General features: G+C 41.8%; 1 protein-coding gene across 5 annotated transcripts in view; it reads right to left on the minus strand.

Moving 5' to 3' along the window:
* Positions 1-2,011: 2,011 nt before the first annotated feature.
* Positions 2,012-27,102, minus strand: part of ccdc90b (coiled-coil domain containing 90B) — a 37,204-nt gene continuing 12,113 nt past the window's right edge. For 3 of the 5 annotated variants that reach the window (XM_068033925.1, XM_068033929.1, XM_068033927.1), the window contains 6 exons: positions 25,840-25,941; positions 13,780-13,821; positions 13,594-13,665; positions 12,259-12,312; positions 6,417-6,531; positions 2,012-2,182 (listed from right to left, as the gene is read on the minus strand). In XM_068033925.1, the coding sequence (XP_067890026.1) occupies positions 2,124-2,182; positions 6,417-6,531; positions 12,259-12,312; positions 13,594-13,665; positions 13,780-13,821; positions 25,840-25,941 (444 nt within the window). In that variant the 3' untranslated portion in view covers positions 2,012-2,123. Of the gene's footprint in view, positions 2,183-6,416; positions 6,532-12,258; positions 12,313-13,593; positions 13,666-13,779; positions 13,822-25,839; positions 25,942-27,102 lie in introns of those variants that run through there. The other 2 variants (XM_068033926.1, XM_068033928.1) reach the window with 2 other exon arrangements.

A 27,102-nucleotide genomic window follows, 5' to 3' on the forward strand; every position in this document is an offset into this window, starting at 1 on the left:
AGTGTCACAGCTATTGCAAGTAAATCAAATGGATAAGTTGTCATGACGACAGTTGATGTGGGTTTTCAATGTATTTTGATGGGGGGTGAAGATCAGCTGCAGCCTAAATGCTGCTGGAATAAATGTAAAACAACATTTTAAAAAATGTTTTTGAATTTGGGTCTGGGGCTGCCCACATCCCAAGAATAAATTTAAAAAAAAAGTTATGCCAGGGAGCCAGCATTAGTCAAGTGGAAAATCCAACACATAATGTGTGTGTATTTACATTTCCTGTGGCATTGTACTTTGAGTGAAAACCAAATGTCTTCAGGTAAAGTGTGGTTAGAAGGGAGGGAATATTTGAATCAGGGTGCATGGCATAATCCAGACCCTGATTTAAAGTTCTAAATTCTGCCCTTAGTTTTGTATTGCTGTTTTAAAATGCCCTCATTTACATTGTTTATGGCCCTGGATCTGGATGGACCAAATCATCTGTTTTAGTTTTAGTTCAAATTGTTTTGATGACAAATAAAAGACAATATGTATAAAATTAAAAAAACAAGGCAGTGGTATAAATATACTATCCGTTGTTGCCTTGGAACTGCTATGTGAACTGGAGTTGAATACAATCTTGTGTTGATCATCCATTATTTTATTGTGATTTAAAGCTCTACAAGATTATACAACACAGATATTTTAAGTGAAAATGAATTCATATGTTACTAAAGGAGCAAATGCTTGTGAATAAAATACATAGACAAGTATCAGCTCCATAGCTAACATCCACAGGAATAATGCAAATAAACTAATTGCCATTAAGATAATTTTTATGATGATGTATCTGCAGCAAGTCACAAAAGTATAAATAAACTCCACTTTGTGAATGTTACAGCATAATGAATGTATATGTGAAACAAAGTAACTTCAGTGACAATCTGCACATCTGTAAACTCGTGTAAATTCCTAGTGATATCTGTACTTGAATGGTGTAGAGGGGTTAACCATGCAACCATCAGGGCTTTTTAAATGTGTTTATGAATCTTAGAAATAAATTAGAGCTGTCACATACTTTATTCTGCGAAACAGAAGGCAGGTGTGGAGCTATGACGGGGGGGAGGGGTAGTGGTCACTTTCAGATCTTCATACTCAGGATAGTTTGTGCAAGCTCCTACAATAGTATATCTAACACTATACATATTGATGGGATGGATACTGGAGTTACTTCCTTTAACCCTTTCATTTCTTCTAGTGATTTGTTGTTTTATGAACATATAGTACAATGTAGTTAAATAAGCTCACTTAGTTTTTTTTTTAAAAGGGGAATGTTAGTCTTGTGACCTCACTATCATATTTTTGTTTATATGACAATTATTCAAATAGATTTCACTTACTGTGATGGTTTCTCTACCACAAAGGACTCTTTTAAGTACCGATTTTATTTTAAACTGTTAATCTTTGCTGATTCTCCAAATACATGCTATAATTGCTGCCATTTCTCAACACCAACAGTAACAAGAATACATTGTATAAACCAGTACCTTGTACCGAGAAAACTATTTGTTCCCACATATACATTGTAACTGTTTCCATAGTTACCTGGAAACTGTTGCCACGCACTGGCCTGTCAGTCTTTCTAACTTGAAATTTTGATTGGAATTGAAGATAAAAAAAGCAGGTAAAAACATTTCAGTTCAAGGTGAATACATTATTGCTGTGCACCCAAGTATCAGCAACCAGCACAGCCAGCTCTGCTATAAAATGCATAGAGAGGCTAAAAGTCCCCCAGCCTCAAAGCAGCACCCAATACTGAATCTCAACACATTTATGGTACTCAAAGAAGCTACTAAATGATGTAGTTTTGTCCTGTGATCCCACTCTCACTAGCAATGAGTTAAGAACACCCAAACTTATTTCATATGGGATCCTTATGACCAACAGAGGCAGCAGGATTGAATCCCCATCACTATCCAGTTTTTGGAATCATTTGCAAACATAATTAACATTAACGTAACATAAATTTTCCGACAATCCATTCTTTTCAGGAAAATCCAAGTATTTTATGTGGAATTCTCTTCGAGATCATTAAGCACAGATCCATTTCCTGAACCTCCCACTGTGTGTTGCTGAAGATCATCTTTCATTTTCTATTTTTGCCACAACCGATAAAATCCTAAGGCTATTGCTAGGCAGGTGAAGACAGATGCTGTATAACAATAAAGCAAAACAGAATTAGATAAATTTACACTTTTCTATAAAGCTAAACTCCAAATCATATAATTTCAGGATGTACAAATGGCTGATTGGACCGGAACAGAGGCATGCATAAAGAAAAACACTGTCGCATGGGGCAAAAGCATCGAAATAAACAATCTGCTAAATTTAGAGCAAGTTCTGTTTTGGGTGCTATTTGCATTAGAGGCATGGGTTAAAGTGTGCTGGTATGGTTGAGTATATACTGTTCCAGATGTTGGCTGAATCAACACTTATAATATCACCTTTTAGTCAGCCCTTTTTTCCCCCATTTGCCACCCCTGATCTTAAGCTTAGCAAAAAGCTGAGATTGTTTGTATTGCATTGGCTCAATTCCTTTCTCTGTTTGGCAAATGCGCCCAGATTGGCTCCAGTGTTACTGCAAGTAGGTTGCTTGTATTTAGAGTTTAAATTTCACATTTTAAAACTTTAATCTCTCACTCCTGACTGAACCCACTCTTCTTGGTCCTGTTGGCTCAGATGGTTTTGTTGTTTCTGTAGCCACCACTGGTTTGGACTCTGTGGCTGTGCTGCTTCCACTCAGACTGCTAATTCAGAAACAATTGTCTTTTTACTGTCACTCCCCTTGTTGGCATCAGCACCATCAATTATTGCTCTGGTCCCAGCAATGCATTGGATCCCATGGTCACTCTATTCCCACTGCCTCAGATCCACAAGGCCTTATCAATACAACAAGTACAGCTTGCATTTATATAGCACCTTTAAAATAGCAAACATCCCAAGACACTTCATAGGAGTGTTATGAAACAAAATTTGACACCGAGCACCTAAGAAGGTAATAGATTCTCAGAGAGGTGGCCAAAAACTTGGTCAAAGAGGTAGGATTTACGAAGTGTCTTAAAAGGAGAGAGGTAGAGAGATGGCAAGGTTTAAGGAGGGAATTCCAAAGCACAGGGTCCAGGCAGCTGTACACACAGCTGCCATTGGTGGAGCAATTAAAATTGGAGATGCAAAACAGGCCAGAATTGATGAAGTGCAGAGATCTTGGAGGGTTGTAAGGCTGAAGGAGGTTCCAGAGATAGGAGATGGGGGCAGGGGAAGGTGGAAGGATTTGAAAATAAGGGTAAGAATTTTAAAATTTAGGCGTTGCTAGACCAGAAGCCAATGTATGCCAGTGAGCACAGGGCTGTTCGGCCAATGAAATATGGTGGGAGTTAGGATGTGGGAAAGAGAATTTTAGATGCGGTCAAATTTCTGCAGGGTGCCAGGAGATTTTGGGTAATAGGAGAAAATAGAGAAACTTGGGCATAAATTCAAAAAGAGCCATACCCAATATCGGCATTTTAAAATTTACCTTAATTTCAAATAAAAGTAAAATGCTCCACGGTCTACTAAAAATCCCAAAATGCAATAAATATATGAAAGCAAGTTTATTTTAATTATTGAAGAATGTACACTGCCGCAGAGTTCCAAATAGTCAAGATTTAATCATCAGGCTTAATGCCTAATTAACTTTGACAGATACAAATCAGTTTAAGTTCAGCCACCAACTGACAATCAACTTGCTGATATTGGCTCTCCATTACTTGTGACGTAAAAGCTGTTTAATATACAGGTTTAGGTACGTGACCTTTAACCTCTAGGACTATGTTCAAATCCTGGGATGAAAGGTTTCTTCTGTTTATTGGCTGTGAAGATCTTAGATGAAGTAAGTGTGGGCAGTCTTAATTCAGTTCCTATTGAACATGGGCCTACAGAGCAAAACAGACCTTAAACAAGTGTTAATTAGCAAACAACAACTCAGGTTGGTGTGGAGTAATACCACACTCTTGCTATTGCGCTTGAAACACATTATTGGGGCAGAATGGATGGAGCTTTGCCACACATCTGGCTGTGTTAGACCTGACCTAAGGTGCTTGAGCAGACAATTAGTGCCAGAAATGTAAAATGCTCCTTTTTCAAGCACTGACATTGCACACCTTGTTAAGCACAATATTAAAAAAAATCTTGGTGTGGAATACCAACTTAGTATTAATTAGATACCAGTTTCATACCAATTTATTCACAGGTTAACTGGGTACAACTGTTACTCAAATTTGCTGATGTATTTGGCCCATTTCACTGACAGGGTTGTCTTATTAACAGCCAGCCATGTAAAAGATCCTACTCCTCAATCCGTTAATGAAGATTCACATGCTGATCGCTGAGAAAGAATTGCAAACACATCAAAGATTTAATGGTTGCTTTTAACTCCATGCAACAAATACTTAAGCATTAAACATTCGAAAATGTTAAACATTGACGGAATGAATAAGGCAAATATTCATGCAGGTAAGAGTCAAAGATTACCACAGCCTTCGTAATAAATTCACGTTAACCATCAGTGAGAATTGAAAGGAGCAAAAAGGTTGCTTCCAAGTATAAAGGCATGAGGAAATATTATAGAATGTTAATCTTTACAGTCTAGAAAGATGGTGTCTAAAGGAGAGCAGGAGTGATTGGGGGGTGGGGGGGTTGGTGGTGGGGTGGTGGTAATCTCACAGAAGTATATAAATTAGTCAATGGTATAATAAAATGTAAATCCAGATTATTACTTCAAAGTAAACCAGGAAAGTAGGACCAAAAGGGCATAAATGAAAATAAATTTGAAACAGATAGCAAGGAAAACATCTACTCAAGAATGATCAATGTTTAGAATAACCACTATGTAAGGCAATACAGGCAAAGACATTAGTACTTAATAAAAGAATTAGTTGCCATGATAGGACAGTTGATAAACCTGAGGGATAAGCTTCAAATGGGAAATGGTCCTTTGTTGCTTGACTTTATATTCTGATCAACTGGTCTAATGTCACAACTGATCGACAAATTTATAAAAACCTCTTTATTATATCAATGATACCACACGTATTTGGATATTTCTTGTCCTGCTGCTGGAGTCAGCACACAATATCCATTCTTCTTCCCCTTCCTGCAACATGGAGCAGGTGGAAGTCCCTACCTGCAGCCTGCCACAATACATTAATGAAGCTCTTGGGAATGGTTTAGCAGATGTAAGACCACACAAACTGATTTTATGCTCAAGCATTTTAAAGGGAATTTTAGTAGCAGAAAACAACTCTGAATTTGCTTCATGATGTAATTTATTTTTACAGTCACCAGGGACCAGATGAGCAGCAATCAGGGACCAATGACAGACAACATTTTTCAGTCACAATGTTCTCATAGGTTAAGCAGAGCACTCAAAATCAATGCACAGTATTTACCACAAACCAGTTCCAAATGAATTCCTGCCCCACATGTCCTCTCTATCCTCACTGGTCCACAACTCTAACAGATCAATCAACAAACTAGATCAACCAATCAATCAGCAGTCAGATTGCTAGAAACATTTGAAGGATCATGGGATCACTACTGGCAAATGAGATGCACAAAAGACAACAGTAACAATGGAAAAGAACAATTATTATTGGTCAATGAGATTCTTCCAACAGGACACACAATTATTCATTATTTACAGATGTAACACAATACATTGACTAGCAGTTTATTCCACTTCAGTTGAAGATCCATCAAATCGGTTTATATTGTAACTGATGTGTGGATTTTTAATGAAACAATATCCTAAAAAAGTTCAACTGATTTTAAGTGTAATCCATGTCACTTTGAACAATTTATTCATCATGAAATATTTATCTGAGGTATCAGCAAGATTCATAATGAGAAAACAATGGGAGATGCAGTTTGCATATTCTTAACCCTACAGTATTCAGTCTTCAAGACTCAGAGCCAACTGCATATCCCTCTTCCACCCCATGTGCCTTCTCCTATCAAACTAAAATAGTATGAATGTACCAGCCAGCAAGAAATTTGTAAATGTTAGTGTCACAGAGGGAAGACTCGCTGTATACGTTACTATCTCAGCTTTTAAATACTGCACAAAGGTTATACCACGGCGTGTCAAACGATGTAGTCAAATTCACAGAACTAGTCACTGTCTGTACTGGGAATATTCAGCATGCCCTCAATGGCACTTTGTCAAAACACTGCAATTAAATGATGCAATTTACATCAAAATACAGCAACGCGTTATGTGTGATCTTATAACAGAAACACTTAGCAATTATTCTCTATCCCCCCCCATTCCTTTCCCCATAAGAAAAACATGAGGATTGTAACCTTCTGAAGTTCTATTTCATAAGTTCGACCCCCTTTTTTGATCCTACCTGCAAGATACCTCATTGTTTCCAGTTTGAGAGATTCCAACATGGTCTTAAGTGAAGCCACATCTGTGTCAATTTTTTTGTTTGTTTCTGTGATGGCACGGTCTGTGTCTGAGTTCTGAAAAGGGTCCACAAAAATCACAATAAATAAATCTAAAAGGAATGATAATATTGCATTCACATGAGGTCACATTTCCATGCTCCCAAGAGCAAAGTAGGTTATCAGGCAACGAACATCGCTAAAACAGATTAGCTGGTCATTATCACATTGCTGTTGGTGGAACCTTGTTATGCACAACTTGGCTGACATGTTTCCTAGATTACAACTTTGACTACACTTCAAAAAGTACATAACTGGCTGTAAAGCATTTTGTAAAGGCCTGAGATCATGAAAAAATGCAATTTTTTTTCCATTGGTATTTTTATGTGGCTCTGCCTCCCTTTCCCATTGTACCTGGCAGTAAAACACAGGTTTCCTGGGACAGTTGCGGGGGCGGGGGGTGGGGGGAGGGAAACGAGTCTGCAGGTCAGTGGCATTGGGCCTTGTCGAGACTGGCGAATAGAGTAAGTGTGACGAACAGTATTTTCTACAGAGCCAGGAGCAGCAGCAGCAAATGCTGAGTGGGAGCGGTGCTAAGAGAGGTGTAGCCAATAAAGGGGTGAGTGAAACCTGGGAACCTAACTGTGCCTACTTAGTGAAAGATTGTTTCACTGGTGGGTGATTGAGGAACAAGTGGGCAGAGTCTGAAGATTCTTACTGGAAGGATCTTGAACTGAGGGCTATCAGTTTTATAAAAGGTATATGTAGAGGCTAGATCATTTAAAGACGAACTGGTTAACTATTTGAAAAGGAGAAATATAAAAGATCTGAGCAGAATGGGGTTAGAGGAGAAAAGGCCAGCACAGGCACTGTGGACCGAATGGCCTTCTCCCATACTTTCTTTTCTATCATTCTATGAAAACTCTGATTGTGTCTGAGCCCAAGGTGTGATCAGATATCATGTGATCAGATCATCATGTGGTCAGACCTCCAGAAATGCCTCCAACCAGAGCTGGCAATCCTACCCCTAACAAATAAACTGCTCAGTTCCCCTCCGTTCCTGCTCCTTCAGGTTGAAATTTGGTCATTAGACTTTGGATCACAAATTAAAATAATTATTTTGACACCAGCAGAAACACTTCAGCACACTGCTATATTATTTTTATGGGCTGCTATAATCATGTATGACTGGAATCAGGCTTCTTATTGTTGTTGTTATGGAAATTAATGAAACAAGTAGCTGAGAACCAAGGTATTTCTGGACCATTGGAATCCAGTCAACAGGTCCCAAAAGGGAAAAGAAAAACATGGACTCCTCCCACCACCAAACCAAGTCAAGGCCAAGAAAAAGTGTATACTTCAGAACCTTCTGTCCACCTAAATAGGATACATATCACTCAACTATAACAAAAGCAAAATTCTGCAGATGCTGGAAATCTGAAATAAAAACAAGAAATGCTGGAAATACTCAGCAGGTCTGGCAGCATCTGTGGAGAGAGAAGCAGAGTTAATGTTTCGGGTCAGTGACCCTTCATCAGAACTGACAAATATTAGAAATGTAAAAGGTTTAAAGCAAGTAAAGCGAGGGGTGGGGCAAGAGATAACAAAAGAGGTGTTGACAGGACAAGGTCACAGAAAATAACTGATCAGAAGGTCATGGAGCAAAGGCAAACGGCATGTTAATGGTGTGCTGAAAGACAAATCATTAGTACAGAAAGGGTGTTAATGGAGAGAAAACTGAACAGCCTGGCCCCAAGCATAAACATGAAAAAAAACTGTGCCTACCCACTGTTTTTTTCATGCTTGTGCTTGGAGTCAGGCTGTTCAGTTTTCTGTCCATTAACACCCTCTCTGTACTAATGCTTCGTCTTTCAATACACCATTAACACACTGTTTGCCTTTGCTCTATGACCTTCTGGTCAGTTATTTTCTGTGACCATGTCCTATCAACAACTCCTTTGTTATCTCTTGCCCCACCCACTGCTTTACTTGCTTAAAACCTTTCACATTTCTAATATTTGTCAGTTCTGATGAAGGGTCACTGATCTGAAACATTAACTCTGCTTCTCTCTCCACAGATGCTGCCAGACCTGCTGAGTATTTCCAGCATTTCTTGTATTTATATCACTCAACTATGTCTGTTGTGCACAATATTTATTTAGAGAATAATGGACAACTAACAGTGACTGAAAGAACAATCAAATCACAAGCCAGGCCTTCAGCATTTATAATGATCTTTTGAACCTGGGACCCTGTATCCATTATTCTTATAATATGCTAGCTGACCTCAAGTGGCATTGCTTATGCCAAATCAGAGGAAATGGACCACTAATTTACTAATATTTTGTCAGTTGAATACATGATTTGTAATGTTAATGTGAAAACTGCTTATCAGTGGTCTTGATTATTCTTATATTTATAAATTGACCTTATGGAATGAAAATCAGGAGGTTTCTGTAACAGATGGGCAATCTGCTCAGGCAGCAGAGAGGAAGACATACTCCTTCAAGCTGAAGATCAGGCTTTTGAGAGAGGCTGGTGCCTTGATAGAAAACATTAATAAAGGCACACAAAGAAGAACTTTATGGTTATGTGTAATTACACAACTGTAAATACGTAGGAGCAGAGTTTCAACTTTGGGTGCAATCAGGAAACTGGGTGCAAATTGCACTATTTTTTCCAAAGTGGTTCAAGTTTCTGGCCAAATACATTTGCATAATCACAAACTTAAATCTTACACCAACAAAAATTGGTTATTTATTTTCTTTGCATGAAAACATATTCATGAATGTATTTAAGAGTGGTAACTGGGTGCATTTTTATTAATACATCTGAAAATGTGTTTAATACAACAAAAAAACATTTTTAGTAAGGGTCTAGTCCTCCCGCTGTGAATAACCCCATTTTAAATGACTGAAAATAACTTAAAATATTTTGAACCACTAGTAAGTTTCTTTAGTAAATTAAATACTTATTAATAGGTAAAAACTTTTTTGTGCTTACTGTGCCAATGTGCCTAAAAAAGCAAAATTTGAAGAGCTTCATCAAACAGCCACAATCAACAGAACCTTGCCATCCTCAGTATTTCTATCTGGGAGGTGAGGCCAGTTTTCTGGGTGGGCCCAGCTTTGAGGGAAATGTTCTTTAAACCAATGTTGAAGATTGTGGAAATTCGATTTATATTTGATGTAACTTGCATTTTAAATTTTGCAATCTTTTGCACTGGTTTGGCTGATTACAGTTGGATATGTGCAATGTTATGAAACTACTTAAATTTTTTGTTAAATTTTGAGACCTTGTGTTTTAAAACAGAAAAAAGGATTCCAGAGATTCTGGACTTTGTTTTTTTTTTAAAGAAAAAAAAGGTCATCGTAATGTCTTTTGGACTTGGTTTGTAAACAACCTTTACTGGAAATCACTTGTCTTCAGATAACTACCCAGCAGGGGCTTTTCTGACTTGGGGAGATGTTTACAGAGAAGTGACAGGTCAAGATATATAGGGGTCACGAGGCTTGACTCTTGAGATATTGTTTTGGTTATGCTTTGGACAGTCAGTTGGAGTTTTAAAAATCAGCCAGGTGAGCAGTCACCCCAGCTCAGCCTTTTCCATCTCTTTGAGAAGCTCTTGGAAGCAAGTGTAAGAAATAGAGAAATTTATGCTACATTCATCCTGAAAGGCCTGCTTGAAACCCCCGTTGCCGCATTTCTCCAAAGATGCTGGAAAAATCTGCTGAATAAATCCTTGACACTGCCTGAACGAATTGCTTCAAAGAAACATCCAAGTGACAGCCATCTACATGTATTTGGGACGCCAAACCAAAAAAGGGACAACTGACAACTTTCCACATCTCTCTTTTCTTCAAGAATTAGCAAGTATTTGGCCAAAGTATTCTTTTTTGTCTTTTAAAAAAAAAAGAGCTCTAAAAAGAAAATCTCTATTATCTTCGGTTAACCGGTGTGTGTGTGTGTGTATAAGGGGCTAAGGTAAAAAGGGAATTTCATATTTCAATGTGTGTATTAATGCTTTGCTTCATTACTAATTAAGTCTTGTTTTATAATAAACAGATAATTTTGCTGTTTATTAAAGAAACCTGGTTGGTGTAATCTATTCTGAGATAAAAAATGGAGTCTTTGTGATCGTATCGGTAACTGGGTAAGTATTTAAACATATGCTGTGACCTGTGGAGAAGTGGAACTAGAAAAAACAGTGCACTCCTCCCGCCTCGGTCGTAACAGCGAACAGAAACTCTAGGCGGGAATTTTTAATATTATGTTGGAATTTGCTGGAGCAGGTGTCTCATGACATTCACTGTTAATTAGACTTTTGCTATACTCAGCGCTCAAAATATTTTTTACATGCAGGTTGCTGGAAGTGTGAGCTGCTAATGGTGCAGCGAGGACAAATGGGCATCTGGACCTTGGTGACCGATGGGACCAACAGATTAATGCCTTAACCTATGAGATTTAAGGATTGTGACATAAAATGGAAGAAAGACTGAGAGGGAGCATGAATTAGAGCAGGTGAATTCAATGCCAAATCAAATACAGAAAGAGAAATAGAGAGTGGGAAAGATTCATTGGATTAAGAGATAGAGCAAAAAGACAAAAAGGGAATGTAAGAACATTTTTTAAAACTTTGACATTTAAATGGGCGGCACAGTGGTGCAGTGGTTAGCACCGCAGCCTCACAGCTCCAGGGACCCGGGTTCGATTCTGGGTACTGCCTGTGCGGAGTTTGCAAGTTCTCCCTGTGACCGTGTGGGTTTTCACCGGGTGCTCTGGTTTCCTCCCACAGCCAAAGACTTGCAGGTGATAGCTCTGGTTTCCTCCCACAGCCAAAGACTTGCAGGTGATAGGCAAATTGGCCGTTGTAAATTGCCCCTAGTGTAGGTAGGTGGTAAGGAATATGGGATTACTGTAGGGTTAGTATAAATGGGTGCTTGTTGGTCGGCACAGACTCGGTGGGCCGAAGGGCCTGTTTCAGTACTGTATCTCTAAATAAAATAAAAAATAAAAAAATAAATTCCACAATTTAATTGTTCACTTTTTGGGCCATAGAGGTTGATTGGCAGCCAATAACAATTATCAAATCATTGAAACAGTAGTCAAGCTATTAGTTACAAGATTTAACTTTTTGTCGTGAGTTTAATGGGCAATTAATGTGAAGATGCAACATCTTCATGAAACTCAAGGGGACGTTTAGGGCAAGATGCCGTTATCGTGAAGCTAATGGTGGATCGACACAAATTGGCCAGCAACTTGTAACAATACGCAATTCACGGGGTATCTCTTCTTCGTCACAAGCTGCTGCCCAATTTACACATTAATAATGGCGTAAGTTATTCGTATGGCGTTCTTTTCAACAAATTCCGGTCCATTGTCTTCTTGCAAATAATACTTCGGACATTACTAATTTCAGTTACTGAAATGAAAAAAGGGACAGTAGAAAATGCTTTCAAAGAGTGTTTAACGGATTAGATTGGTTCAACTTTTCTTTTTAGGTTCCTCTGATTGACCTTTCAGGAATGGTTTGTTCCATAAATCCTCAGTAGTTTCTCGCTGATAGTTTCCTAGTCACTTCTGTTTTGTATGTTCCCTATCTGTTCATTTTGGATTTGCTGCAATTTTATTTTGCACCAAAGAACAAAGTGTGATGAGGAAAGTCTGGCATGACAGGAAGTGTGAGAGTATTCACACCAAAAGATTGCAACATCATCATTATAAATTTTGACTAATAATTCATATTTCAATGACAGAAACTAACACTTTGCATACATATTAATTAATAATCTTACAAACACTTACCAGTTCAGTAAATTCATTTTTAGATGTCATTAACTGCTTCTCTTGCTCTCTAAACTAATGAAAAATTAAATGATTATAGATGTGACATATTAACACTTTCTCAATAGAAGTTTATTAAGCAGATCACATTTGTTAAATAATTCCATTATATATTTAAACATTTGTTGAGGAAATACTATTGAACATTTAAACCAGTAGGTGCAACATTCCATTCCATTTCAAAATAGATGGAAGGATTTTCCACCCCATTGGTATTTACAATACCTGTTATGCAAGCAGGTGACACTGGGATAGGTGGTTTCAATGTTAGCTGTCGTACTATCATTACTTGCTGAAGCAATTGTTTACATTGTGTAGTTGTAGTTTAAGTCTGCATACAGTCATTAGGTGGTTCTGCAGCAATCTTTTCAGTCTAATTGATGTCGGAGTAGTCGTAGCATTTTGGGGATCACATTTATTGTGAGTAATCTAATTTGATTATTTTAAAATTCCTTTTTCTTGATCTGAAAATTCTTCAACCTCTCAGCTAATTCTTTATTTGGCTCTTGGAACTTGGCCCCACATCTTGCCTTCGTTGCCCATATATTTTTGCAGCCCTTTCTGTGAAGTTAGTGTCCTTCACACAAGAATAGTTAATAGTTTGTAGAATGTATAGCACAGAAGTAGGCCATTCGGCCCAACTGGTCTGTGCCAGTGTTTATGCTCCATATGAGTCTCCTTCCTCTTCATCCAACCCTATCAGCAGATCCTTCTATTCCCTTCTCCCTCGCATATTTATCTAGCTTCCCCTTAAATGCATCTATACTATTTGCCTCAACTATTCCTTTGGCAGCAAGTTCCATATTCTCATCACTGAGTAAAAGAGTATATTCAAATTCAACGCCCAGACCATTAAAGGCCATTTTACATCTGCCCATTATCCAGAACTGAACATTTATTCTTGTTTCTGTTGATCCTCTTTCATCAAGGGAATTTCAAAAACACTTTGAACCCACAACCACTGAAAATTGCCCAGAAAGTTGACCCCCACTCAACATAAGACTGTTTGCCGTGGTTCCCTCCTACTGACTTATTTTATTACAATTGCCCCTTTCTCACCCACAGCCGAGTTGTTCCCCTTGCTTGGAGTTGTTTTACCCTCCATTACCCTGCCTCCTTTCCACCTCTTCCTCTGGATCCAGTTGTCTCCTCACCTCTAACACTGCTGTACCTGGATACTGCACTTACTCCATGCGCAACATAATGGAAAACTGATTATTTAAATTAAAAAGGAACCTCTAGCAAAGATGGCAGTGCATAAACAACAAGCTAGCAGAAGTATCAATGATACATTACCGTGTCCATAATTCTGCTCTTCTCCAAGTTCATGTCCAGTTTTGTATCACTTCTGATTTTCTTAACTTCATCCTATAAAACCAACAGTACAATGACACCCTCCCCAGCTCAAATGAAATCAGGCAAGTAGTTAAGAAACAGGGATGTGCCTGTGATAATTCAACATCAGTCTACATGGCAACTTACCAAAAGCTGTTGTTTCACATGCTCCAGTTCAATTTTTATTTTCTAATGGGGGAAAAACAAAGAACCGAGTTAAAATAACAACTTGTATTTATTTTTGCATTTTAATGTAATAAAATGTCCTGAGGTGCTTCACAAAAGCATTATAAAACAAAGTATAACACCAAGCCACAAACGGAGATATATCAGATGACCAAAAGCTTGGCCAAAGAGGTAGGTTTTAAGAAGTGTCTTAAAGGAGGAAGACGAGGTGAAGAGGTGTAGGAAGGGTATTCCAGAGCTTAGGGCCTAGGTAACTGAAGGTGCAGCTACCAATGGTGGAGCAATTAAAATCAGGGAAGCACAAGAGGCCAGAATTAGAGGAGTACAGATATCTCGGAGTGTTGTGGGGCTGGAGGAGATTACAGCGATAGAAAGGGGGTGAGGCTATGGAGGGATTTGAAAACAAGGACTGTGAGCCAATGTAGGTCAGCAAGCACAGGGTGGTGGGGGAACAAGACTTGGTGCGAGGTAAGACACGGGCAGCACAGTTTTGGATGACCTCAAGTTTACGGAGAGTAGAATGCGGGATACCAGCCAGAAGTGAAATGGAATAGTCAAGTCCAGTGCTAGCAAAGGCGTGAATGAGGGTTTCAACAGCAGATGATCGGAGACAAGGGTGAAGCCAGGCAATGTTACGGAGGTAGAAATAGGTGGTCTTAATGATGGAACGAATATGAGATCAGAATCTCATTGCAGGTTCAAATGTGACACCAAGCTTGCAAACAGACTGGCTTAATTTCAAACTGTTGTCAGGGAGAGGGATGAAGTTCGTAGCTAGGGATTGGAGTTTGGAGCGGGGACCGAACACAATGGCTTCAGACTTCCCAATATTTAATTGGAAGAAATTTCTGCTCATTCAGTACTGGATGTCAGATAAACAGTCCGATAATTTAGCAACAGTGGAGGAGCTGAGAGAAGTGGTGGTGAGGTAGAGCTGAGTGTCGTCAGCATATATGTGAAAACTAACTCTGTGCATTTGGATGATGTTGCTGAGGGGCAGCATGTAGATGGGAAACAGAAGGGGGACAAGGTTAGATCCTTGGGGGACATCAGAGGTAGCTGTGTGGGAGCAGGAAGAGAAGCCATTGCAAGTGATTCCTTAGTTACAATTAGATAGATAAGAATGAAACCGGTGAGAGCAGTCCCAGCCAGCTGGGAGAGGCATTGGAGGAGGATGGTGTGGTCAGCTGTGTCAAGAGCTACAGACAGGTCGAAAAGGATAAGGAGGGAAAGTTTACCTTTGTCACAGTCATATGGGATGCCATTTGTGACTTTGATAAGAGCTGTTTCGCTACTGTGGCAGGGGTGGAAATCTGATTGGAGGGATTCAAATAATGAGTTCCAGGAAAGATAGGAATGGATTTGGAAGGCGACAACTCATTCAAGGACTTTGGACAGGAAAGGGAGGCTGGACGGCAGTTTGCAAGGACGGTGGGGTCAAGGGTTGATTTTTTTTTAAAAGAGTGGGGTGATGACAGCAGATTTAAATGAGAACAACACCACCTGAAGAGAGAGAACTGTTAACAATATTGGCTAACATGGGGACCATGTGGGGAAACTGGGTGATCAGCAGCTTAGTGGGAATAGGATTGAGGTAACAGGTCTCAATAAATAAATGAATAAAGATCTTTAAAATGCTAAAAGAATAATTGAAACACTTGTTTTATTTAAATAATATATAATTTGTGGCATAGTGGTGTGCAGTTAATCAATGACCTTCCCTCCATCATACAGGTCACATGTGGGGTGCTCGCTGATAGTTGCACTTTCCATTCGATACTGAAGCAGTCTGTGCCCGCATGCAACAAGACCTGGACGATATTCAGGCTTGGGCTGATAAGTAACATTTGTGCCAAACAAGTGCCAGGCAATGACCATCTCCAACAAGAGAATCCAACTATCTCTCCTTGATATTTAACGGCATTTCCACAGCTGAATCCTCCACCATCAACATATGCGGGGGTGGGGGTGGTCACCATTCACCAGAAATTGAACTGGAGTAGCCATATAAATACTGTGGCTACAAGAGAAGGTCAGAGGGTAGGAATTCTGTGGTGAGTAACTCACCTCCTGACTACCCAAAGCCTTTCCACCATCTACAAGGCCCAAGTCATGAATGCAGCTCCAATAACTTGGATGAGTGCAGCTCCAATAACGTCAAGAAGTTTGACACCATACAAGACAAAGCAGCCTGCTTGACTGGCACTCCATCCATCACCTTCAACATTCGCTCCCTTCACCACTGGCACGCACAGTGGCTGCAGTGCTTTCCATCTACAAGATGCACTGCAGCAACTCGCTGAGGCTTCTTTGACAGCACCTTCCAAACCCACAAGCTCTACCACCTAGGAGGTCAAGGGCAGGAAGCGCATGGGAACACCACCACCTGCAAGTTCCCCTCGAAGTCCTAACTTGGATCAAAATCCTGGAACTCTCTACCTAACAGCACTGTGGGTGTACCTCTCCCACATGAACTGCAGTGGTTCAAGAAAGCAGCTCACCACCATCTCAAGGGCAATTAGGGATAGGCAATAAATGCTGGCATTGCCAATGATCCCCTCATCCTAAGAACAAATAAACAAAATGGAAATATGTTGGTAGTTGTACATTATTCGACTTATTAAAAAAACATCAAGGATACACGGATCGTGCAGGATAATGCTGTTGAAGTGGATAGTCATAATCTCATTGAATGGCAGAGTGAGCTTGAAGGGCTGAATGGCCCACTCCTGCTCCAATTTCTTATGTTATTAATTTGTTGTAAACATTGCTTCAACAATTGTCTGTTGCATTATACACATCCATCAAGATTTTAGTTGATAAAAGCCATGCAGTGTTCCTTTTTTGCCACAGGAGGGCTCAGATTTCAGTATGACAGGACCAAACTAGACCGTGCCATGATTCTAAAGCAGATTTCATGGTTAACTCGATTTCTGTTCAGCTACAAAATGTTAAGTGTCCAACAAAAGCTGCTTTTCCATATCAAAGGAAATACAGCGCACTCTGCAGCCTTTTTCAAAAGTGATTATGGCAAATCACCAAAGTAGCGGCTGTTTACTTGACTTGAACTGGAGGCATTGTTCCTGTGCCAACCAGTGACTCTGTCTCATGCTTTCTTAGTTGTTGGATGGCTGAAGAATAAAGAAACTGTGGGGTTTAGGTTAGAAATCACAAATTATGTTTGTTAAAAGAAAAAGGAAAAAGCAGAGCAGCAGAAAATCAATACAGAGGTTATTATTTGGTTAAAGAATTTTTAAACATAGACTGCTGTGACTGCTAAAAACTAAAACTTGGGTAACAAAAATAACTTTCATTTATATAGTGTCTTTACTGTAGCAAAATGTCCCATGGTGCTTCATGGGAGCTCTGTCAAACAAAATTTGACACCAACCCACATAAGGAGATATTAGGGCAGATGACCAAACATTGGGTCAATGAGATAGGTTTTAAGGAGCATCTTAAAAGGAGGAAAGAAAGGTACCAAACAACAAATTAAGAGTAGGCCATTCGGCCCCTTGAGTATGCTCCGCCATTTGATGAGATCATGGCTGATCTGATTGTGGCCTCAACTCTACTTTCCTGTATACCTGCTATAACCTAGAATCTATCTAACAGTCTTTAAAATATTCAATGACCCTGTCTCCACTGCTCTCTGGGGAAGAGAATTCCACAGACTTACAACCATCAGAGAAACAATTTCTCCTCATCTCAGTTCTAAATGGGAAACCCCTGATTTTTAAACTGTGTCCCCTAGTTCTAGTCTCTCCCATAAGGGAAAACATCCTTTCAGCATCTGCCCTGTCAAGAGAGGAGAGGTGGACAGTTTAGCAAAGGAATTCTAGTTTAGGGCCTAGGCAGCTGGAGGCATGACTGCCAATGGCAGAGCGATTAAAATAGGGGATGCACAAGTGGCAAGAATTGGAGGAGCACAGAGATTTTGGAGGGCTGTAGGGTACAGGAGGTTACAGAGATAGGGGGCAGTGAGGCCATGGAGGTATTTGAAAAACAAGGATGAGAATTTTAAAATTTAGGCATTGCCAGACTGGAAGCCAATGTAGGTCAGCGAGCATTGGGGTGATGTGTGAATGGGAGTTAGGATGTTCGTATTATGTCTTCTGGTTCCCATATGTTCGAAATAATCACACTTTAGACTTGGAAAGGCTGGAGCTCTTTGTGTTTAGTACAGCTTGCCATACTGCCTGGTAAGAACTGCTGTGAGCGGTGTAGTGTTACACATCACAGGACTGCAGTGCAGCAGTGCATGTGACCCCCACCCCCCCCACCCCCCTTCCCGGAATTGCCCATAACAATTAGTTCCTAGCTCTGTACAAATAATATAACAATATATAACAAGATGAGCTCAGGTTTACAAAACATGGAAGCTGGGAGCGCGGCCAGGAGAAAGTTGGAATAGTCAAGTCTAGAGGTAACAAAGGCTTGGATGAGTGTTCTTAATACTACTAAACCTGGACCAGTGTCTGTAATGTAATATTTATGTGAAGTTTCCTCTACCAACACTGCATCACACTATATCTCACTGGGGTCTGAAGAACTGGGGAAATGCTAGCACATTTATCCTCAGAATCAGTAGCACCTGGCTACAGAGCTGCATGAACTTTAAAAGATCAGGATTCTCTCCCCTCAGACACCTGTCTCAAGTTGTTCACCCTTTTTTTGTTTGAACTGCAAAGGCTGACCTTAGACAAAAGAACATTAAGAAGCTTTTTTTTTCTCCACATAACAAAAAACAGCAGTTACACATGGTAGGATTCAAAGACCAGACCAATGAGTTGGAGGTAGAGATGCATTTACAGAATGCATTTCACAGAAAATGGCAAAGCAAAGACTGCTTAGAGTCAATTTTAAAGAAAGAATCTCTACGAATTGCAGCAAACAGAACTCATGCATGATGGAAAAGTGGAGGATAGTTACAGAATACAAATGATGGGTAAAATCAATCCCAGTCACTTAGAGCAGTATGGTCTCAAGGTGTGACTGACAGGACAATTGCCCAATAATCTGCATTTCGGCTGGGTATAGTGGTGTCACTGCGTGCAGCCTTCAAAGACACAGGGCTGGCCTCCTAGAAATCATCTCCATCCAAACAAAATGACAATCTATCTACAATCCCTGCCACAGAATCAAAACCATCACCAGCTCCGTTCCCTAGCCACCGCCTTCATCCCTCTCCCTGGCAACTATTTGAGTCTGAACTTGACTGGACTGTTCGTAACTTTGGTGTCGTACCTGACTCCAAAATAACTGATCACATATCATGCAGGCTGAGATGGATCACTTTTTGGTCTCAGGGGATTAAGAGATATGGGGAACAGGCAGGAAAGTAGGGTTGAGGCAGATGATCAGCCATGATCGTACTGAATGGTGGAGAAGGCTTGAGGGACCATATGGTCTACTCCTGCTCCTGTTTCTTATGTTCTTATGTTGTTAAATGGTACTATCCCAGATATTCAGGTGTTTTATTCTTGAAATAATGAACATCATGGGCACAATATAAATAGGGAGACGTTTTGTTCAGCTGGTCAGATTTCTACACGTGAATGGTTTTGTGATTGATAATTTGTGATGCAAGTCCAATATTTAGTACATACGGTGCAAATATCTAGCAGTAACAGATGTCACTTGTTTAGACAATACTGCATGCTGGCCCTAATTTATCATGGAATTGCCATATTCACTACATAGGAAATTAGAGTCATTTAAAAATTGTTTGAATAGCCCTATTATCATGATTTAGCCTAGATTGAATCACGATCTGTTCAGCAGTCAAGATGAACATGTCCTTAGGAGCCCTGCCGACTAGGAGATGTCAACTTTCTGATATGGAAGAGACAGTCACTTAAATCTCTAATACATTTAGTCACCTTATTAAATGTACATTAAATTACAAATATATTAAGATTAGTGTTGGATATTGTTCTTGGTGTAATTATGGATATTTTTGTGGTGTAGGCCTGCTCCCGCTAAAGAATGAACTTCCATTTATTTGGAGCTTTTCACAACCTCAGGACATCCCAAAGCAATTTACAGCCAATTCATTCTTTTTGAAGTGTAGTCATTGTTGTTATGCAGGAAACATAGGAGCTAGTTTGCACAGATCAAGGACTCCAAAATAGCAATGTGATAATGATCAGATAATCTGTTTTAGTGACATCACTGGAGGGATATATAATCAGCATGGTCACTGGGGAGAAATCCCCTGCTCTTTTTCAAATAATGCTATAGGATCTATTACGGTCACCTGAGAGGATCTTGGTTTAATATCTCATCTGAAAAATGGCACCACTGACAGTGCAGCACTCCCACAAAACTGCATGGCAGTGTCAATTTAGGCACTGGGCAGTATTTTAGGCTCTCCCCTGTGGTGAGTTTGGAGACTGGGAGGGCATTTAATTGGGTGGGATAGTGATGGGTGGGGACCCTGATACTTTGTTGCCTCCACCCTGATTAAGTCTGCCTCACCACCAATTGAGGCCCTTAAGGGGCAATTAATACTCAATTAAAGGCCTCTTCTTGCTGCTGCTAGTATCAACCCAGCAGCAGGCGGGACTGTTGCCATGCGGGGAGCACCATATGCAAACCCGTGTGGGATTGTTTGATGCGGGGCGGGGGAGTCCCTCATTTAAAGGCACTCGGTGCCTGATCGAGAGACCCAGCATTGGGAAGGGGGGGGGGGCCTTCTGAGAGCCACCCCCTGCCCTTGCTGCCAACCCCCCTACACTCACCTCCCCCATGACCTCCACCCCGTGAAATCCCTCCTGCCATCACTCACCTCTGGCCTGGGTCACTTCGCAATCCTGGACCTCCGGTGGGTGTTGTTCCGGCAACAGCCACTGCCTCCCCAGTGGTGCTGCTGAACAAAAATGCTGCTGGCCTCTGATTGACTGACAGCTCAGTAGGGGGGGGGGGGGGGGGGACTTCCTGCCCCCGGGGTCCTGATCCCAGGAAAGGCCTGCCAGTTCCCTCTCATCTGCCCGATTGGCACGTAATATGGGCGGGCCTTCCTGAAGCAGGCAGCACGGGTCTCTCGCCAGCTCTCCAGCCAGCTGACGAGACCCCAATTGCCTCCATAAAATTTCTCCCCACATGCTTGTCTATGGAGTGGGGCTTGAACCCACAAGCTTCTGACTCGGAGACAAGCCGACTACCACGGACCAATGGTTGACACTAGGACTGGGCTGAGAGTATTCACATTAGGAGAATAGCTGCAACAGATTGGTGACAATACAGGTTATTAACACAGGTTAAACGACTCTCTTCAGTCCCTGATCTGGGCAGCACCATGTGTGGTAAAATCAAGGAAAATTAACTACACATTTTTGAAGAGGAAAAGGTTAATCAGAGGGAAGAATCACATTTACAAGGTGCAAACCACTGCTTTGAGCCAACTGAAAATGGGGCAGTAGCAGTAGACTAGGAGCTGACTGCCTGCACACTTAGCAGCAAAGGCCTCAAAGCTGGGCAAAAATGAAGACAAGGATAATATTTTTCAATTTTCTCCTCTCTTCTTTCCTATAGGCGCTGACAGATGCTGAAGTATGATGCGATAGGAAAGAAAGGGTGAGAAATTGGGATCCATGCCATTTTTTTGGTGCTATGAGTGCCTTGGAGCTCAAAAATGGCATTCGCACACTTGTGGGGTGAATTGTCTGGACACTATATTGGTGAGGGCATTGGCACGTGCAATGAATTGAAGGCCTGCTCAGGTCAGGAGAAAGTCCCTCCAATTTTGCCCCGAGACCGACCTGACCAGAGCCCGACTCGACCTGACCCGACCCGACCCAGGCCCAACCATTCCCTGGACTTACCTATCAACTGGGAACCTCCAGGAAGCTGCAGCGTATGTGTGATGATGTCATAGTGACTCAGTTTCATCCCGGACTCCCAGCTCAGGTAAGTTTTTTTTATTTTTAATACTTACCGGCAGAGCACTTACCATGTGTGCCCGGCCCGGCCCGAGCCCGAAAGCCGGACTCATCGCATCAGGAAGAGGGGCCCGACCTGACACATCGTCGGGTTTCATCGAGTTTGAGTTGGGTAACAGGCCTTTACAGTGAATGTCTGCCAGAAGTATGTAAAGCAGACAGTTGATGACATCTGTCAGTGGTGGCATTTCGGAGCTCAACACTCCAGCTAAACTTGAACACCTGAAAATGCGCTCAGCAGTAGGAACACCCACTAGCGCTTTTTAAAGGGATCGTCATCTACTTGCAGGTTAGTTGCTGGCTGATTTCTTCCAAAATAAGAACAGAAAGTACAGGAAATACTCAGCAGATCTGGCAGCATCTGTGGAGAGAAACAGAGTCAACGTTTCAGGTCTGACCTTTCATCAAAACCCTTCTACTGATTTCTTCTGGCTTTGCTACTATTCTACAAGTGTTTGGTGCCTTCTATAGTTGTTTTAAGTTGCTAAAGTCTACAGGGAGTGGTGTGTCAGCTGCTGAAGGACGTTTTGCTGACTTCAAACCAGTTGCTCCCACATGGGTACACTAGTAAGCATTCCCCTTGGAATACAGCTTGATTGGAGAATGAACAGAGGTCACACAGAGCAGGACAAGCTGCTGGAAGAGGGGGGTGGCAGTGGTGGAAGATGGGCTCTTAGCAGGAGGCCATATCTGTCCAACCTGCAAGTAGATGACGATCCCTTTAAAAAGCGCTAGTAGGTGTTCCTATTGCTGAGCGCATTTTCAGGTGTTCAAGTTTAGCTGGAGTGTTGAGCTCCGAAATGCCACCACTGACTGATGTACCTCAGTGAGGAAGAATGAGAGAGGTCATCCTCACTGAAATCTGCCATCTGCTGCAATGACATCAGGAACTTCAAAGCAAGGCAAAGACTGTATGAAGGTGACTGTGGTCATGAACTTTTATGCTTTTGATTCCTTCCAGGTTGGAGCTGGAGATATTTGCAACAACACCCAATTTGCTGTCCACTATTGTGTAAGAGATGTCACTGAAGCTCTCTATTCATTGAGAACTAACTGGATTTCATCCTCTCTTACCAGAGACGAGCAGGTGGAGTGAGCGCATGGTTTCACTAGGATTGATGGCTTCCATGTTGCAGGGTGCAACTGACTGCACAAACATCGCTTTGCTGGCACAGCACGTCAACCCTACCTTATACTGGTACAAAAGGGATTCCACTTCCTCAGTGCCCAGTTGGTGTGTGACCATGGGCAGCAAATCATGCAGGTCAATGCCTGGTATCCTGGCAGTCACGATGCCTTCATTCTACAGCAGTTCAATGTGCCAAATGCGTTTAAGCCACCATGACAAACCAAAGGGTGGCTCCTAGGGGACCAGAGCTATCCGCTGATGAATCCACTGCGCAACCCATGCACATGTGCATACAAATGAAAGAAATGCTGCCATATGAAATGTGATCGATCAAACCACTGACATGCTGAAACAATGCTTCTACTGCCTGGTCTGCATGATGGCGAGGTTGTGAAGTACTTGGCAAGATTCATGGTGGTCTGCTGCATGCTGCACAACCTTACCATCATGACGGGACAGCCCTTGCCACCAGCTATATGGCCAGAAATTCAGCAGCATGAGAACGAGGAGGAGAAGGAGCAGGAACATAAGCAACAGAAAATTTATGACACAGAATGAGGCCATTTGGCTCATAGGGCTGGATTTTAAAGTCTCTCCAACGCCAGGAATGGGGTGGGGGGGGGGGTGGGGGAGGAATGAACATAGCAATGGATGACGCCTGCCACCGACCTTGTAGGGCCCCGTCCTGATCTCGGCGGCGGTGGCGAGCTTTCGTGACGGCCACCCCGCTACTTGGCGACAGGACCCGCATTATAATATGCAAATGGGTACTTACCTTTAATTAATATGCAGGCCACAGCGATTCTGCCAGCAGGTTGGGAGCTTTATTCCGGCGGCTGGCAATGCCGCATCTTCGAATCAGTGTTCGGGGAAACGAGGCGCGACACCTGTGTGGGGGAGGAAGGGAAGGTGATTTTCTCTCTGTTGGGGGGGGGGGGGGTGCTGGGGAGGAGCAGGGTTAAAATGCTTCAGATTGGCTGGGGTGATGATAGGAAGGGGTTGAGGGTTACAGGTCATGAACTTTTGAAGGTGGGGGGGAAGGTCACATTGTCAAGCTAAGTATTTTGGGGGATGAGCAGGCAATGAATTGAATGTAAGGCTATTGGGGGAAGAGTTAGAGGGGATTGAAAAAATTTTTCACTTACTTTTATTAATTTAAAATGTAATATTCCTTTAAATTTTAAATGCTCATTTATCGCTCTACGCCCTTTATAAATGGCACCGGCACCTGTGCATTGGCGCCAGACGCCATTGCTGGGGACGGCTCGCCTGCCTCCTCCATGTCATCTGGGGTGGGGGGTGGGGGGAGGGGGGCCGCCGCTGCCCCAGCCATGCTAATGTGCCGACAAGTTTGGAATCGCAGTGACTCCGCAACGTGGGCCCCATGTGTGCGGGCCGCTAATTTTTCTGTCCGCCACCTATTTCAGCGTCGGGCATTTAAAATGCAGCCCATTGTGTCTGTACCGGCCAAAAAAAAGAAGAGCTATCTAGCCTAATCCTGCTATCCAGCTCTTGGTCTGTAGCCTTGTTGGTTATGGCACTTCAAGTGCACATCCAAGTATTTTTTAAATACGATGAGGGTTTCTGCTTCTACCACATTTTCAGGCAGTGAGTTCCAGATCCCCACCACCCTCTGGGTGAAAACAATCTCTCAACTCCCCTCTAATCCTTCCCCCAATTACTTTAAATCCATGCCTCCTGATTGTTGAACTCTCTGCTAAGGGAAATAGGTACTTCCTATCCACTCTACCTAGGACCCTCATAACTTGATACAGCTCAATTAAATTTCCCCACAACCTCCAATGTTCCAAAGATAACAACCCCAGCCTATTCAATCTTTGCTCAAAGCTAAAATTTTCCATTCCTGGCAACATCCTCGTTAATCTCCGCTGCACCCTCTCTAATGTGATCACATTCTTCTATAATGGGGTGACCAGAACTGTACACAGTACTCTAGCTGTGGCCTAACTAGCATTTTATACAGTTCTAGCATAACCTCCCTGTTCTTATATTCTATGCCTCGGCTAACAAAAGAAAGCATCCTGTATGCCTTCTAAAGCAACATATCTACTTATCCTGTTACCTTCAGGCATCTGTGGTCATGTACTCTAAGGTCCCTGTGTTCCTCAGCACTTCTCATTTTCCTACCTTTTATTGGTTTGCATCATTGTTAAGTGTGCAAGGGTGAGGTGAAGCATATGAATGCTAGGTGTGAGTCCTGATTGATAAAGATCGTTGGTAGATGAGTGACGAGGGTGTGTAATTTGAGCAGTGTCTGAGACTAGTGGTGCAGTTGGTAGGATATGGCACTTGATGATACATTCACTGATCTAGACCACTCATATGAGATCACTGAATATCTTGCGACGCTACATCCAGGTCCCTGTGGCTTGACTCCTAGCATCGACCTCCATGGTTATCTGCTCCCATTGCCTTTTGAATGTGTGTCTGGAGGGCCTCCCAGCCCCTTGTGGATACAGGACTTCAATCCTCTTTTGCACCTCCTCCACCAAGGCCTCCAGTGCATAGACTAAAAACCCTGGAGCCTGCGCTCTCCCATGACGTGTAATTCTTCACTGTTTCCTAGGTCAGAGTGAGCTCCTCCATGACTGCCACACCGACTCCAGTCACAATGCACACCGCCTTTAAAGAGGTGCAGGCTAGCTTTAAGCAGTGCTTAGACATTCTGATTTTGGGCCCCCTGCTTATGCATGCAGCCAATGAATAGCACGATTAGTGCAGGCTGCATGCAGCAACCATTCTAATCAGCAAGCAGTAGGAAATTGGCATGCTGTTTGCATTACATTGAACAGATGTGGGTTAATCGTGCATTGCAATCACTGTGGCCATTTTTGGGGACTATCCAATTTAGTCCTTAAAGCCTTTTCTCACCCTCTGTCTAATTTAATTAGGTACTTCCATAGTTGCAGTGTTTTTTGGAAATCATACCTCATTTTCCATCCTCAGATTTGAAAATTCACTTTTCTCCAGAATAACCATATCCTTTCTTATCGAGTCTAAATGGGCCATGATTTGCTGCAGCATGATTTCCTGAAAGAAACAGATGTTCCAAAACAATAACATAGTTTTAAATTCTGCAGCACTAGAATGAACAGTCTCCAAGTTTTTGCACTCTGCTTTGTTCTGTACATGTTAGTCAGCTCTTCCAATGTCAAATGTCTTGTTTTCCTCTGAGTATTCAACATATACAAATTTTCTGTAATAGAACATATTTAAAGAAATCTTACTAGCAAACTGTATAATTGAGAGTCAAAATGAATTACAGATAAGGTCTTTATTCACTCTATTCTATCCCTATATTATTTCTGTAAGTTTTGCACAGCATATTGGCAGAGGAGGGAAATAGGAAGTGCTTCTACACTGTGGGTTCCTTTTTCTGGACTTTAAGAATATTCCCTTACCGCACTGCACCACCCTCCCCACCCACCGCCACCCCCCACCACCCACCCACCACACCCCTGCAACTTTTTTTTTTTTTGCAAACAGCTACTGCTCTCCATAGTCCTGTTGGAAGTTATTTGGTGGGCGAGGAGTGGAATGATGTGACCTTCCCCCAAACATAAGAGTGATGGAAGTAGTGCCAATAACCGGTTTGGGCTCCGCTCCACGCAAGAACAAACTTGATCCAGAGATGGACACCAGAAGAGAGGTACTAGTAAGCGGCCCTCGATATCAAGGCAGTATTTGACTGACTATGGCACCAAGAAGCCCTAACAAAAAACAGAGCCTAATGGGGGTCAATGGGAAAAACTTGTGGTGGCTGGGTCACAGCAAGATGATGTTGGTGGCTGGAGGCCAATTGTTGTAGTCCTAGGACACTGCTGGAGTTGCTTAGAGCAGCATTCTTGGGCCAATCTTCTTTAGCTGCTTTATCAATGGTGTCCCCTTTGTTATAAAGTCAGAAGTAGGTTGTTCGTTGACAGTTTTACACCTCCGTTTGTAATTTCTCCAATAACAAAATGACCCATGCCAACCTACAACTGGATCTGGACTATAACCAGATCTGGGCTGACAAGGAGCAGGAAACATTTATTTCCATAAGAGAAAACCCAACCACCTTCCCATGACTGTCAACTGCATCATCATCAACATTTGTTGCGGGGGGGGGGGGGGGGGGGATGGGGGGGAGGGAGATAGGGGTGGTCACCATTAAGTTTAACTAGATAGCCATCATGTTTACAAGATCAGGGC

Source organism: Heterodontus francisci, chromosome 6 (genome assembly GCF_036365525.1).
Source record: "Heterodontus francisci isolate sHetFra1 chromosome 6, sHetFra1.hap1, whole genome shotgun sequence".
NCBI classification, from domain to species: domain Eukaryota; kingdom Metazoa; phylum Chordata; class Chondrichthyes; order Heterodontiformes; family Heterodontidae; genus Heterodontus; species Heterodontus francisci.